This window comes from Aspergillus candidus, assembly GCF_002847045.1.
Source record: "Aspergillus candidus strain CBS 102.13 unplaced genomic scaffold BDW47scaffold_22, whole genome shotgun sequence".
NCBI classification, from domain to species: Eukaryota; Fungi; Ascomycota; class Eurotiomycetes; order Eurotiales; family Aspergillaceae; genus Aspergillus; species Aspergillus candidus.
The window spans coordinates 21,471-36,360 of NW_020194027.1; the positions used below are offsets into that span (position 1 = coordinate 21,471).

Consider the following 14,890-nt stretch of genomic DNA (forward strand, 5'->3'; position numbering starts at 1 on the left):
CGATTATTTATATATACCTAATCTATCTTCAAGCTGTCCAAGTTATGTAACCATCAACATAGTTGTGACGTATTACTTTGCATGATGTACTACACTTCTTAACATAAACCATACAACCCTTAGGAATCAAAATATGAGATCTAGACAGGAAGGATCAACCTAATCTTGACCTGGTCTGTGCTCCTTCTCTGCCACGTATCTTGTCTAAACAGTGGAGCCAGGATTGTCCCCTAGAAGTCAAGATCGCATCCACTCTACTCCACCCATATTGCGTCATAGCCCACGTATCTACTATCCAACATCTACAGAGAACAGAATAATGACCGGTCAGAAATGCATGAATTCAATAACTACATACTGAAAAGAGTGACCAACAGATCCTCCTCCTTGTACCACACGAAGTGGATCTGCGAAAGAATCAAGACGAGACCAATAGCTCAACCTTGCATATACTGGATTGCGGAAAAGCCTCTTACAACAGAGCAGTTAGTCATTGAGTATGCATATTATGATATGGTACACAGACTCACAACTTTAAGCTCCAGGGCAGTAGTTTCCGCTTCCGGAATTGCAGGCTTCGCCATCATGACCCTTGCACTATTCAAATCAGTGTCAATTGCATGAACCCACGCAGCCAAGTTATACAGGAATACTTACAGATCCATAATCACACATTCTAGATATCAATGTCAGCTTTTGGATCCGAAGATAGGTCTTTATATGAAAACTTACACAATTTGACCATTGTTGAGGACGCAACCACTCCCCTCGCATTTCTGCACATTATCAGTACTGGGCCATATCTTAAGCATTGAACAAGGTATGCCATACGCCTGGAGTTTGGGCGCTCTCAACTGGGGAAGCCATGACCGTCACAGCAGTAGTCAGGAGAGTAATAGCAGCGAGGTAGAACTTCATGGTTGCGAGGATTTGGTTGGGAGTGGCTTAGAAAGGTGTTCAATCAAAAGGAGAGAGCTCGAAATTTGACAGTTGGTTGGAAATCGGTTGAAGAGTTGCTGATGAATTGATGAGGGAGAACGAGTTATGGGGGATCCTGAGGAGTTTATATAGACTTCATCCACGACAAAAGAACCTATCCCTGGTCCCCTTTATGTCTCTTCGCAATTCCTACCGAAAAAATGCTGCCGCGCAATCTCTTCTCGGCGTACCAAAAGCTGAACCTCATCGAAGCATAGCCACTATGCGTCCTAAGCGGCCACCGATACCTCAGCATCGTTTGTTGCATTTCAGTGTGGTACAGCCGTTTCAGCCTGAAATCTGCCTTGTGAGGGTCGAGAGTCAAGGCAGCGCCGTGTGCTTTTCCAATCAGCATTGAACTCTCTACGTGTGCGCTTCTCCAGTCCGCTTGGTACCTCTGGATATGCAATACGATCCTACGACCGAGGACCGATTGGTTGTCAGTCGAGGCACAGCCCTGAGAAACATATCTCGCGCGTTGGGATGGAAACTAGACCGGTTGAGGGCAATGGGCCTTGCTAGGATGTTAAGATATTGACGATTAATATTGGTGTTGAAGGAGCCTCAGTCCAGAAGAAGAGCAAATGAGGGATCGACCTGAGACACCCACCATATGCAGGTGATATTTTGAACCCGGCAAGCACCGCCGGGTTGACAACTGGCGCTGAGGCTATAGGACCCGCGATCTTCTTAGTGGGGCCCTGGATTCTCGTCAGCCTGACATTTCTGTGGGGACGCCCAGCCTTATGGTCCTTAATATTGACCAACAGCAGATGCATGTTAACTATTACCCCGCAGTCTTTGGGCTTTGGATATAAAGTAGGCCAATCATTGTCTTCTCTCTGGAAATTGGTAGCTGTACCGAGAGTCCTACCTAAGACCACATCATGTAAACCACGCCCCCTGGTATAGCTAGGTTACTCGGACTAATCTCCTTGCAGTGTTAGCTTCGAATTCAACAATCTGACCACTGGTCTTCAGTAACGTTGCTAGAATGATGGTGATGTCACATTATGCTGGGATACCAGTCCTATCAAGTCCGGCAAATTACCGCTTCCGTATTCTGGTGCAGTGGTTGTCATCTTGTACAGACATCAATCGGTTTCGAGGGACGAGTCCCCTCGCGGTGATCTCCACTTGCCATTTTCCTTATTCGTCCTTCCATATATACCCTGATACAATTAGGAAAGTGCTGTAGCCATGCTCAGCCCTCGTCGCCTAGCAATATCGCTACCCTAATGACGGGCGGTTTCCCAATTGCATGTTATCCGGTAGGACCTTGATCCATGTCTGTCTAATCCCTGTTTCAGTTACAGGAAGATTACCGTGGAGGCGCGAACACAACAGTGCACCCCCGGAAGCAGATACTGACTCCAACCTCAGAAAGGGGGTCGTCGCTTCTGGAGCTGGATGGATAATAACCGATTCTGACCACTTGCAGACTTCAGCCTCGCTGAGAAGAACAGCTGTCGATACTTCTTCCACATGCAGCGATCATGACGTTGCACTACATGCCCCTACGCCGTAGTCTGCCCTTGCGTAGATTCCTATACAATACGATCAGCAATTTCCTATCCAAGTAACAGACTCGATCCTTCTCTCCTCGAGGACGGGGAGATTCCCCGATTCCATTCGTCTGTTTGTCTCGCACACCCTGCTGGTGTTGCACATTCACGTCCACAGAGCCGCCAATCTAGCAGAATGGAGGAAATGGTCTCCCGGATTTCGTCGCGTCACCTTCTCATCAAAACCGGCCCCACCAGAAACACGTTTCTTCGCACCACATGCAGACATCCAGCCGTCTCGCTTCTCCTGCCGATGTGAGATCCACTTCTTGATATCAAGACAAGAGGGGGATCACGGCGTTTGGACCAGTTATGAATGCGATTGTCCACTGGTCGACTCAGACATTGTCCCCAATGGGTAGAATGGGAATTTTCCCGGTTTGTGTTCGAGACCCGAGGTCTTATGGGCCTCATGCGAGCGGCTTCGAGGTTGAGGGGTACTCGCAGCGGATCAGAGTGTTATGACCAACCCTGGGGTGCTGCATCATACCACTCGACCAAAAAGTCATACTATACTGAGCGCTCTTGCTCAGTATCCCCAGACACGCTATATATACTATACTCTGTTAGGCCACGCCTAACACAGAGCCAGTCTCCCTCCCTAAGGCTGGGAAACGCACGCCAGCCATTGACCTCCCCAGGGAGTCTCCCTACTGGGGGACACAACCTTGCCGTTTCAACCTGTTGGAAGCGAGGCGCTGTGCTATTTCTTCCCTCTCTGCTCTACTCGGACCGTCCATCTAGATTTTCATGCTCGAAAAGTTTGCATCCTCGTTCCTCAAGACCAAACCAGTGACATTACAGGGCTACCAATTTGGTCTTAAAGCTTTTGCGACGATGTGTCAGCACCGTGGATGGCCTTCCACATCCGTTCGGGATCGAGGAACGTAATCGACAGCCCACCGAGCAGCCGATTCCCGTGGCCAGCGGCCTACCCCGCGTCCGAGATCGGTGTTGGTCCGAGGTCGTGCATGGACTGCGCGACTGGTGGCGATGGTTCGGAGACGATCGGAGAGCGGACAGCACTCGGTTCCCTAAACTAAGAGGATTGGGCGGGGGAGATAAGCCCCTCCCATTGGGACGGCTCCTTCCTCTTCGAATTGTTACCGCGAAGAATGAGATGTGGGGTTTTGTTTCTGTGTTATGATAAGCGGATTGATTTGGCGTGATACTGACGATGTGGGGTGGGTCACCGCGAATGTAACCTCTGGTGAAGCATGGTCCCATCCTATGCGTGGAAGAATGACAGCTGATTGCTCAAGGCGAAAGATCCCCGGTTCTTTAGCTAAGAGAATTATGATCAGTAAGATCGTCATTGGCCCTGGAGCTGCCATCAGGGACGATCCTCAACCATTGTGATAGACAAAAAGGGGCTATCTTATCAGTTGCGAATGATGTCACCCCGCACGAGGGGTTCCTGATCAAGTTCTTTTAAACCCTACCATCCGGTTTACAGTCGCCTGGAAACAACCTAGAACTGTTTATCCCGAACTGAGAGCAAGATGGCGAACTCGGACGTGCTCCCCCTCCTGCAGTCCCTCATCGAGGTCCCCAGCAACAGCGAGCACGAGGAAGCGGTCGCCCGCTTCCTGGACGATCATCTCACGCGCCTCGGCTACACCGTCGAGCGCATCCCCATCGCCCCGGACTCGCCCCGCGAGAATGTCTACGCCTATCTCGGTGCGACGAGACGCGTCCGGGTCTGTCTGACCTCGCACATGGATACTGTGCCGCCGCATATCCCCCTACGCATGGACGGCGACACCGTCTACGGTCGCGGTGCCTGCGACGACAAGGGGCCCATGGCGGCCCAGATCTGCGCGGTAGAGGAGCTGCGCGCCGAAGGACGGGTGCAGGAGGGCGACATCGGTTTGCTGTTTGTCGTCGGCGAGGAGAAGGGTGGTCCGGGTATGATTGCGGCCAACGACGAGCGGCACGATCTGCGGTTTGAGAGTGTGATCTTTGGCGAGCCGACTGAGGGAAAATTGGTGGTGGGACATAAAGGACACCTAGTGTTTGAACTGATCGGGGAGGGGAAGGCCTGGTGAGTGTTCGCCCAAGCTGCGTAGTCGGAAGAGAGTGAGTCGTGCCGTTATTTACTAACGTTCCAGTCACTCCGGTTACCCCCACCATGGCATCAACGCCAACGTGGCCCTAGTCGCGGCACTCAATGACTTCGTTGCCACCACATTCCCGGAGTCTCCGCTTCTGGGTCCATCCACCTTCAACATCGGCAAGCTCGAGGGTGGAGTCAGCTACAATATCGTCCCCGCCGCCAGCAAGGCGCTCTGTGCCGTGCGCGTTGCGACGGATATGGCCGCGATTAAGCAGCTCGTCGCGGACGTCGCGGCTCGCCATCCCCATGTGCGCCTGGAGTTCAAGTTCGAATATCCCGAGACATTGCTGGATCATGAAGTAGAAGGTGGGTCCTATTTTCTCGGGGTTCACAGTGCACAGCTGACGATACGGCAGGGTTTGACAGCGCACCGGTATCATACGGCACGGACGTTCCGCGGTTCAAGGGAGACCACAGGAAGTATCTCTACGGGCCTGGGTCAATTCTGGTCGCACACGGCGAGAAGGAACAGATCACGGTGCAGGAGTTGCAAGAGGGGCTGACGGCCTATAAGAAGCTGGCGGTACATGCGCTGGGTGACAAACAGTAGTGGGTTTGGTCGGTAGTTTGTGCATCACGTCGGAATACATACAGACGGTCTGGAATAACTCCATGGGAAAGGTCTCAAAACTTCTGCAGATGGCTTCTAGTCCCAGTATGATCTACAGAAAACAGGGCTCTCAGGTTTCCTGGCACCCTGATCCCCTTCATTCGTCTGAGCTATTATCTGTTGAATCTGCATGTCGGTCTGCAAGCTTAGAACCAGGTAGACAGGCTAATAAGAACTACTGCTACATCTCTACCCACAAGTCCATCCCGAGAACCGCCTCCCCAGAATCTACAGCTCGAGAGATGAACTAAAATAGGCATTCAACCCACGACCACGATCCCCCATGTCCATGTGAAGTCGGTGACCAACGCCAGTCGCACACTCGTCGACTCGTGTATAGGAGTTGCAACGGATGAATCAGTCCCCATGGCCCGTGTGCACTTCAGTCCCATTCGGACGACGGCTCATATCTTTGTTTTATCCCGTCCGAGAACCGGTTAATGCGTTCATGTCAACTCCCGTGGTGGTGATGATGCCGCGTACCACCCTACTCGACCTTCAAGTTTCGAAAGGCTCTCACCATCCGTTTCCAAGGCCTTTTCTTCGTTGTCTGCGAGCCAATGAGCGGGGCATCCTCCTTGCTGGCTGGCCGGTTTTCTGCTCCTCCCGAAGAGCCGGCACTCGTCCACTCCTCCAGTCGAGCCCCTCGATCTCGCAGCATGCGGATCAGTCGTGTTCGATACTGCGCAATCGGCTGGTGATTGATCGACACTGCGCTCCGCAGCCTACTGGGGGGAAAATCAGCGGCCTCGTCGGACGGCAGCAGCTCAATAATACGTAACGCGGACCGTCGGAATTCCACCACATGTTCGACACCGCGATAGCTTTTTGTTTTCCAAATGACACTAGCGTTGGGCGCCGCCGCCGACACGACCATGACCACTAGCAAGTCTAGGAACGTTCGCGTGTACCCCCCCTCTTGGCTGGCATTCTGGAGGAAAGTATGGCGGTGGTGTAGTAGGAGATCGTTGAAGTGCTGTAGAAGACATTCCCACGGGCTACTGCCATTGGGATCGCTCGTCCCACCGTTGGGGCTTACTCCACTCTCCAGGAGGATTGAGATGATCCCTGCGTATCCCATCATTCGCGCTGGTCCGGACGAGGAGAAGGGGTGGGAGGGGGATGAAAGATCGGTCCACATCAGAACAAAGCTCCGGACGGCGAGCCGGAGGAGGTCCTCCCGCCGTCGGGTGTCGTTTTCGTTACGATCCAGCTCATCTTGCAGGTAGAATGATAGACCCCATGTCACGGTGAGTGATAGAAAGGAGTCGGAGGGCAACCTTTCGCCGAAAGGCGGTGCAGCAGCCCAGAACCGTTTTATGCCATGCTTGCCTTCCGGACTCCATGGTCTGGCGAGAAGATGTGCGAGCTGATGTGGTATGGTACGATTTAACTCGTCTAGGAGGTCCGTGGTGATGGCATGTTGCTGCTCGATCATGGAGCAGTGGTGTAGACAAGCCTGCATGCTCTGCCATTGCAGGGAATCAGGATTCTCTGTCCACTCCCGGGGCAACGACTTGGCGAGTAGGAGACACGAGGAGGCCAGGGACAGATGGGCATCGAAGTCGGGGTTCCCCTGGGCCCGTCCTAGCCAATCCTTCGAGTCGATCTGCTCCGTGAGGAACTCAAAGACCGTCCGGTGCAGAAAGGCGACCGTCGGCCTATGGATGGTGGACATGATTCCTCTAGAGTACTTCTGGTCTCGGATCTCCAGCAATCCGCAGCACCGGCTTCGAATGCGGCCATCCATTTCCTCAACCAGTCGGGACTCGTCCGCAGTTGGGATCGTGCGGATCGGCGCGGTTGTTGCCACGAGCGGACCTTGGTCCGCGAAGTATAGTTGCAAGGTGGTGGGTTCCCGACCGCCATCTGCCCTGACGCTGTTGAGGACCAGCTGGAAGAGTTCCCACGCCTGCGTTTTATAGAGGGGATCTATCCTCTGCAGCATGTGCGAGTAGAGTTCCGTGAGATCGGACGGCAGTTCGTCGACCCGGCGCTGCAGGTCGTCAATGCGGTCCATACTCTGCACCCCAAGTATCAGGGATCTGACCACGAGGACAATCCACAAGAACACGCCCGAGGATTTCTCGACGATCTCCAGCACCAACGCTGGCGCGTGCTCTCCGATCCGCCGCTGCAGTTCTTGCAGGAGCTTATCCTCGACGTACAACCCAATGTCATCATAGGTGAGATCCTGCAGTCGCAGGCTTGCGGATCCCGAGAACGCCGCCACGCACGGCGGGATGGGACGACTGGACACAATGATCTTGATCTGGCGAGATTGGGACGCCGACGCGACCAGGTTCAGAATCTCTGAGTAGTCCCCCTCGCATTCGTCCACCCCGTCGATGAGAAAGCAGATCCGAAGGTTCGCACTGTCGCTGCGGATGAGGTTCTGGAATGCCTTGGACAGCTCGGCGAACGTCGGCTCGGATAGTCTCTCGGTGGGCTCCAGTTTCGCGGCCGCCCGGCACAGGTCCGGCACCACCAGCGGGATCAGATGACGATGACGGTTGAGGGCGTCGTGAAGCAGGGTGCGGATGAGGCCCGCTGGAGATTTTTGCAGCCAGTGACCCAAATTGCTGAGGAAGAAGGTCGACCGCACCAGCTCGTGGTTGCCGGCCCACACCGCGAGCGATCGTGCCGTCCGCGGATGGCTGTGGATGAACTTCATGAGGGTCGACTTGCCGGATCCTGCCTTTCCATTCACCCAGTAGCAGCCGTGGCCCTGCTCAAGCCATTGGACGAAGTTACTCCACGGCTTGCCGTCAATCTCGGGACTCTGGTAGATCCACTGGTAGGTATCCCGATGCGCGTCGAGCACGGTATCGTAGCGGTGATCGATCTGCCGGAAATGGAGACAGTCGAGCACCTTGGACTGCACTACCCCAAAATCCTGCACCCGGAAATCGACGTGGTTCAGCACCGGTTTCTGGAGCGTCATGATTGTCTCGTGCGCGGGCAGGTGGGAGGGTCGCTCGACCAGGCCGCCCGTGAGGACCTTCGCACTCCCATCTTGGAGGTGGAGGATGGCCGCGATAACCTCGTCATGGCGGGTTTGGGCCTGCGCCTCCCCCTGGGCGATATCCTGGGCGAGACCGGACACGTCAGTGCGCAGGGTTGACTCCAGCCGCTGCCGGTTGATCGCTACGACGTCGACCACGTCCGCGTGCGACTGGTCCAGGCGGTCGAACCGCTCCTCCTGCCGCGTCACCTGGAGGGCGGTTCTGGTGTTTAGCACTGCCAGGACGCGAATCGTGAGTTGCTCCCGAAATACTCGGATCCGCGCTTCCATGTCCTGGATCTGGCGCAGGGTCCACCGGCTGCGAACCGCCTGGCAGAAGCTCCGCCAGCGTCCAATCCCGACGTCGGCGTCCAGGGATTGCAGGCAGGCGATCAGCTCCTTTGCCGCTTCGCTGCAGTCGGCAGCGAGCTGGTCCAGTGCCTGGCCGGCGACGGTGAGTCTTCGTCACGCTTGGGAATAAGGACTGGTGCCGGGAGACTACTTACCTGCTCTGCATCGGATATGGGGCTCGCCGCGTTGTCCCCTGGTTGCGGTCGGTGGGCGAGCAGATGATTGACGTGCACGAGATCCTGGGTGGTGGTCTTCAACTCCTGGAGCGTCACCAGGCGGCCTTGGGTGTACAGCTCGTGGGTATCATCGAGGATCCTCCTGCCAAAATCTACCAGCTGAACCACAGCCGATGCCGTACTGAGAGCCGTCAGGGGGTCCATAGTGTCGGCCCTTCACTCATGATCTGGTAGAGTGAGTAGAGGAGGCGATCTGAAGGTCTTACTCTGGTCCGGCGGGGCAAGGCTGAGCGGCGTGACGCCCACCAACAAAACCACCAATGACCGGCGCCCCTGGTTCGTTTACGAGTATCCTTTTTTTGTCAAATCATCACAGGAGACCTGCATGACAGGGTGCCTGTGCTTCGCTGGTTGGAAAACGGAGGCCTTCGGCTGGTTATCTTGGTAGGGTCTTTTCCACTTCGGCGATGATGTGAATAACCTCATGTTTTTCCAACCCTCTACGTCAGGCACTCGTGGATCACGGATGGTACAAGTGGTTTCTTATTTTGGTTAGTCTGTGTGCTTTCAGCCTTGGGCTAGCATGTCAGATAACTATACAGCACTATAGTCACTAGGTGTAAGAGTGATCACTCGGTGAAACAGGGAATTTGAACGCCGGTGGGAGATGAATCATAACCCTGCTCAGCCGTTCAAGAGAAAAAAAGCCCTCTTTTTCTCTCTCCTCTCCCCTGTTCTGTCACTCTCTTCATTTATTAAGGTCTCCATCTCTGAGCCCATCATCTGGCATGTCGTCTTATCATGGCATGTCTAGAAGACTTCGTGCCTGCAGTGGCTCAGCTCCCCTATTCCATGGATTCTCCGCTCGGAGCCAATGCTCGTACTAGCGGCCAAGTGCCCGCCGACGTGTCTGGGGTGCTTGTGTGCAGTGGCCTGGCTGTGTTAAGGAGGCTCAACTGCGTGCGTTGTCCAGAAGCCAGCCACGATAGATCCATTCACACCCAATGCGTGACTTGCCTGTGAGTACCGCATCAAGCTCCATCTTCCTGTCGTACGATGCATGCCGGCTGTCAAAAGCCATGCTCGGGGACAATAATCATGCTAGATTTTTCTTTTCTGGAGGCGTCGTGACTTAAGCCCAATTCGTTTACCTCTTGGATGCAACTCCCCAGAACATGATGGACTCGATACAGCCAGTTCGATGGATGACAACAGGCCACCAGGGCTAGGAACAACCATGGTCGTGCTTCGAGAAGGGAGAGGAGCATAGCCTCATTACCAGTCGAGGTCCACACTGGGAACGAAGTCTGAAAAGGGTCTTTACCAGATCAGCACGATATACGCCCGCTGTGCGGGATGCCCGGCATCAAATATGCGGATGATATGGCTGGGACTGGATTGCTTTACGGAAAAAATGCTGATCTTTGATCTTGGTGAACTCAGGGCAGGACAATGGTACTGCAAAAAGGGAAGGACGACTAGTACCATCGTGGGCCATTGCTACGACTCGAAGGTCCACTGCAACTGGCTTGGCCATCCGCGTTATCGATACAGTCATGAGGAGAAGGAGGTGAAGGTGGATGACGATAGCTGATATCCAGGCTTGGATTGAACAGAAAGCCGGGGGTGGTCTCTAGAGAAGGAATGGCGGGATGGACTGTGCATTGAGATCATGGTGATGGTATAATTGTATCCTGATTCTTGAATTGGTAACCTGTTCAAGTGGAAGTTCAAAAATTGATACCAATCAAGAAATCAAGAAATCCCTGAATGAAACATTGTGGAGGAGTAATGATGGAGTATCCTTGAGGCAGCTCGGCCTAGCTACCCCCGTAAGAAATGTCAGGCAGAAGAACATACGTCTACGGACCTCCACAGAAGGATAATACAGTTCGAACAGGATCAGAACACGTCCATTCATTATTCCATGCCCTACGAAAGGCTTTTAACCATCCCTCAAAGACAAATCCCAAACCCAAGCAAAAAAACTCCAGGCGGTCCGGAAGCCCTCCGGATCTCGCCAGTTGCGTAAAACCCACGATGACCAACCAGGCAGACAAAGGGGCCGAAAATGACGACTCGAAAAGAGAAAAAAGAAATTACAGCTTCTGGATGATCTTCTCAACACGCTCCAGGAGAAGATCCGCTACAAAAGAAAAAGAAGTTAGCCATAGTCACGAATCCGGAGGGAGAAGAAAGGAGACATACCGTGGTGGTTCTGGAAGACCAGCATGGGACGCAGACGGATGGCGTTCTGGCCGCTGCCGCCGATGTTGATGCCCTCGGCCTTGGACTTCGCAATGATCTCGTCCCGACGGGGGCTGTCCCAGGCGATGAAGGTACCCTGGCCCTGGCCGCGCAGGTTCTGCAGGTGCTCGGGGTAGCGCTCGGCCAGGCGCTGCAGGCCGGCGTACAGGTAGTCGCCCGTGGCGGCGGTGTTCTTGACCAGGTCCAGGCGCTCGATCTCCTCGATGATGCCGCGGAAGATGAGGGCGCGGGCGGGGTCGCCCATCCAGGTGTTGAACTGGCGGTAGGGCTTGTTGGGGCGCAGGGCGGGGTTGCCGTAGTAGTAGCCGGCGGCCTGGGCCTTCTTGGAGAAGGTCACCATGTCGGGCGGGGTGGGCAGGTTCCAGTGGTCGTGGGCCCAGAACTTGCCGGTGGCGCCGACGCCGGTCTGGACCTCGTCGACGATGAAGAGCACCTGGTGGCGCTGGGTGATCTCCCGCAGGCCGCGGAAGAAGGCGGGGGAGGCGTGGTTGTCGCCGCCCTCGGACTGGATGGGCTCGACGACGACGGCGGCCACGGGGTTGTGGAACTCCTGGATGAGACGCTCGACCTCCTCGAGGCAGCGCTTCTCCTCCTGGGCGTTCTCCTGGACGTGCTCCTCCAGCGGGTACTTGAGGGTGGGGAAGGTGGCCTGGGGCCAGTCAAAGGCGGGGATATCGAGCTTGTGGATGGGCTTGCTGCGGGTGGTGGACAGACTGCCGAAGAGACGGCCGTGGAAGGCCGACTTGAAGGACATGATGGACAGCTGCGGGGAGCCGGGGCCCTGGTTGCGCATGGTGCTCTGCAGCTCCTCCTCGGTGAACTCGGTCTGGGGTCCACCGCGCTGGCGCTGGCGGTAGTACATGAAGGCGGCCTTGTAGGCCGTCTCGTTGGCGTCGGAGCCCGCCATGGCGGTGAAGACCTGGTTCAGGCCCTTGGGGGCCGCCTTGAGCAGACCGGTCTCCAGGATGTGGCCCCAGTCGGCGGAGGGGAAGTTGCCCAGGGCGGGGCGGTTGATCAGAGCGGAGACCATCTCGGGGGAGGTGGCGACCTCCTTGAGGTGGGGGTTGTTGTAGCCCACGGGGATCGAGGCGATCTGCGCATACCTGGTGATTGTCAGCTTGCTTCTTCTTTCTTTCTTTCTTTCTTTTTTTTTGTTTCTTTTCTTGTTCTCCCCTGATCACTCTGAGGGATGGGCAGTGCTTACACATCCAACAGCTGGTTGCCATCCAGATCGGCGATACTACGTCACCGGGTTAGCCGTCATCCCGCCGTTCGCTCTCGTCCCCCGAAGCGTGACACCTACTAGTTCCCGTGCGACTTGGAGTAATCGGTCAACATGTTCACACTGCGGACGTCAAAGACCTTGTCCAGCTCGGCGACGGCGGCCTTGTTCTTGGGGCCGGGGATCGCGGAGACGACCCGGGGCACGGTGGGCTCCTCGGGGAAGTAGGACACCCGACGGGCGCCGGTCGTGGCGAAGGCACGAGCGACCGGCGCGCGCATCATCGCCGGGCGCATGCGCAGGCTGGAGCGAGCGATGGAGGCCATGGGGACGGTGGGAAGTCGAGGGAGGGCGGGGGGAAGATGCGGTACGAGATAAGGAAAAGACCGGGCAATCGGTCTCGGCGGAGAAGAAGGGGAGAGAGGTGGGAGCAAGAAAAACGACAGGGAAACAACAGCGATTGAGACAGACCACCTGCGGACAACGGTCCACTTATATAGCAACCCCAACCCACGCAAGGTGGCCGTCTCGGAGCTTTTGCCCTTGGGATGATAAGAATTGCAGGCGATCAATTGGATCGACCACGGCAGCTCTCCCCGCATCCCAACCCACCGTCGGCGGTGGCGGCCAATCACCGCGGGCGGAGCTCGACGCAGCTCGGCGTTCCCGATGGAGCAACTCGGATTCCCGACTCGGCGATGCTGGATTGCGATGACAAATGGTTAACATAGTCTGTGTGGGGACATACAAGGGAGAGTGTGTATGTGTAGATATACAAGGGAGAGTGTCTATGTATGTAGATATACGAGGGAGAAAAAATATATACAGGTCGATTCTATAATCATATATAGTACACAGCGAACAGACGTCTACGGCATCACCACCCGCGCCTGCCGACTGGCCGATCCGGGCCCCTCGGTCCAAGCCGCGGCCGGCGACGAGGATTCAACGCGGACGCGCTGTTCCTGCACCAGGCGCCGGACCCCCTGGTTCAAGGCCTCCTGCTCTGTCTGGTCTGCCAGCCCGCTGCCCGCCCAGCGGATGCGACAGGTATCATCCAGGAGATAGACGTAGCCGACCTTGCTATTCATCATCCCAATTGCGTTCTTTAACTCCTCGGTCAGCCCCTTGCGTACCAGGAAGTATCGCTCGTGCTGGGCGGGCGGCAGCTTCGCCCGCATCTGGAACATGAACATCCGGACCAGCCACGCCTTCAGTGTGTTTTCCTCCAGGTTGATGGCCACCGTCTGGGTCTGCGCCGCCAGCCCATCACTGCCCACGCCGCCACTAGCCAGCGCCTCGGCGAGGCCCGGGTTCTGCTCGGGTCCCGTAAATGTCGCGACCTGCGCTTCAGCCCAGACACTGGAGAACAGGCTCACGACTGATACCCGACCCTGCAGCACCGCGGTGGTATCCTGGGGGGTCTTCGGCGAGGCGAGGGTGATGCCCTGCAAGTTGGGAAAGTAGAGCGCCTTGTCCCGTTTAAATAGACGGGTGTTGGACTGGAACGTCTTGCCCTGGTGATACTTCATATTCGACCATTCCTGGAAATATGGCTTCGCCGCCTGTTTTGTGCTATGCTCCCACGTTCCATTAGAATCGATCCGCTCACCAAGCCAGAGAGACATACAGTTCCTGCCGTCGGGCGAGATGACGGTCGTAGTTCACAAAATCATCCCGTCGCTCGCGGAGGGATCGGTCATCCACCCCCGTGTTCTGTCCGGGGCTGGGTGGGATCACGGAGCCGATGGGACGGTCGAGCGTCGGAGGCACCGCTGGGGAGGCTGGCGAGGCTGGAGAGGCATTCTGCTGGAACTCGACTGCCTTGCGACCGAGGGGCTGGTCGGCAGGCTTCCTCTCCGGGCTTGGGGTGCTGTACGCGCGCCGTGATGCAGTCACCGGGCGGACAGTGGTGGTGGTAATCGGACGGCGGAAGTGGCATCGAAGACAGCGGGCATGCGGTCGCACCGCGACATCCCGAAAAGGCGCGAGAGGGAGCGAAGATCGCCACATGGTGAGCTGCAGGGACTTCGTCGGGGGGTTCGTTTCGTTCCCAGGGAAAGCACCGAATCGGTCGCGATGATGGACTGAAATCTGCGACCGCCGCGGCGATCCAGCCCGATGGTTGTTTGCATGGTTTGTCTGCCGCCACGGACGGATGCCTGAGGCGGAGGATTGTTCGGCTGTGGTCTCTTAGAGTATAGTATATATAGCGTGCTTGGGGATACTGAGCAAGAGTGCTCAGTATAGTATGCCTTTTGGTCGAGTGGTGAGCAACACCCCAGGGTTGGTCATAACAGGGATCGCGGTGTGTCTGGTTTGTTCGCCAGTCTCCATGATATATGTCTGACCCTCCTCCGGGTGGTTGTGCCTCGGAGAATGACTAGATACCGAGAGTGAAGCCCGCCATATCATGGTTCTACACCGAGGGTATATTGAGCAGACGAACACGCGATACGACCACCCACTAGGATGGACTGCCGACCGTCAATGCTGGAGAGGCCGTCCATCCCCAACAAGCGGGTGCCATGCCGGTTGCCTCAGGCCGTCGGGCTTCCCTGTTTGCCCGGTTTGTCTCTTGCGTCATCACTCCTCCCCTC

The 14,890-nt window shown here is 55.9% G+C and overlaps 7 protein-coding genes across 7 annotated transcripts; 2 read left to right on the forward strand and 5 right to left on the reverse strand.

Annotated features, from left to right (window-relative positions):
- Positions 1–534: 534 nt before the first annotated feature.
- Positions 535–918, reverse strand: BDW47DRAFT_125694 (uncharacterized protein; the record flags this gene model as incomplete). Its single annotated transcript, XM_024816427.1, has 4 exons — positions 535–597; positions 658–676; positions 733–776; positions 832–918. 4 exons carry the CDS (start codon positions 916–918, stop codon positions 535–537), a joined length of 213 nt encoding a protein of 70 aa, XP_024672001.1.
- Positions 919–2,090: 1,172 nt separating this feature from the next.
- BDW47DRAFT_105616 (uncharacterized protein) lies at positions 2,091–2,858 on the forward strand. The gene has a single exon (XM_024812608.1). The coding sequence runs from the start codon at positions 2,240–2,242 to the stop codon at positions 2,504–2,506; it is 267 nt and encodes an 88-aa protein (XP_024672002.1). The 5' UTR covers positions 2,091–2,239; the 3' UTR covers positions 2,507–2,858.
- Positions 2,859–2,950: 92 nt separating this feature from the next.
- BDW47DRAFT_105618 (uncharacterized protein) lies at positions 2,951–4,227 on the reverse strand. The gene is made up of 2 exons (XM_024812609.1): positions 3,813–4,227; positions 2,951–3,753 (listed from the first exon to the last, which is right to left on the reverse strand). Exons 1-2 carry the CDS (start codon positions 3,875–3,877, stop codon positions 3,342–3,344), a joined length of 477 nt encoding a protein of 158 aa, XP_024672003.1. The 5' UTR covers positions 3,878–4,227; the 3' UTR covers positions 2,951–3,341.
- BDW47DRAFT_30540 (M20 family metallopeptidase) lies at positions 3,909–5,475 on the forward strand. Its single transcript, XM_024818709.1, has 3 exons — positions 3,909–4,587; positions 4,655–4,965; positions 5,016–5,475. The coding sequence occupies exons 1-3, from the start codon at positions 4,046–4,048 to the stop codon at positions 5,207–5,209; spliced, it is 1,047 nt and encodes a 348-aa protein (XP_024672004.1). The 5' UTR covers positions 3,909–4,045; the 3' UTR covers positions 5,210–5,475.
- Positions 5,476–5,756: 281 nt separating this feature from the next.
- On the reverse strand, positions 5,757–9,004 carry BDW47DRAFT_125696 (uncharacterized protein; the record flags this gene model as incomplete). The annotated part of the gene is made up of 2 exons (XM_024816428.1): positions 5,757–8,714; positions 8,780–9,004. 2 exons carry the CDS (start codon positions 9,002–9,004, stop codon positions 5,757–5,759), a joined length of 3,183 nt encoding a protein of 1,060 aa, XP_024672005.1.
- Positions 9,005–10,725: 1,721 nt separating this feature from the next.
- Positions 10,726–12,841, reverse strand: gatA (4-aminobutyrate transaminase gatA). The gene is made up of 4 exons (XM_024812610.1): positions 12,372–12,841; positions 12,273–12,308; positions 11,009–12,171; positions 10,726–10,946 (listed from the first exon to the last, which is right to left on the reverse strand). Exons 1-4 carry the CDS (start codon positions 12,614–12,616, stop codon positions 10,900–10,902), a joined length of 1,491 nt encoding a protein of 496 aa, XP_024672006.1. The 5' UTR covers positions 12,617–12,841; the 3' UTR covers positions 10,726–10,899.
- A 318-nt stretch (positions 12,842–13,159) lies between these two features.
- Positions 13,160–14,303, reverse strand: BDW47DRAFT_125698 (mitochondrial ATPase complex subunit ATP10; the record flags this gene model as incomplete). The annotated part of the gene is made up of 2 exons (XM_024816429.1): positions 13,160–13,865; positions 13,921–14,303. The coding sequence occupies 2 exons, from the start codon at positions 14,301–14,303 to the stop codon at positions 13,160–13,162; spliced, it is 1,089 nt and encodes a 362-aa protein (XP_024672007.1).
- Positions 14,304–14,890: the final 587 nt, after the last annotated feature.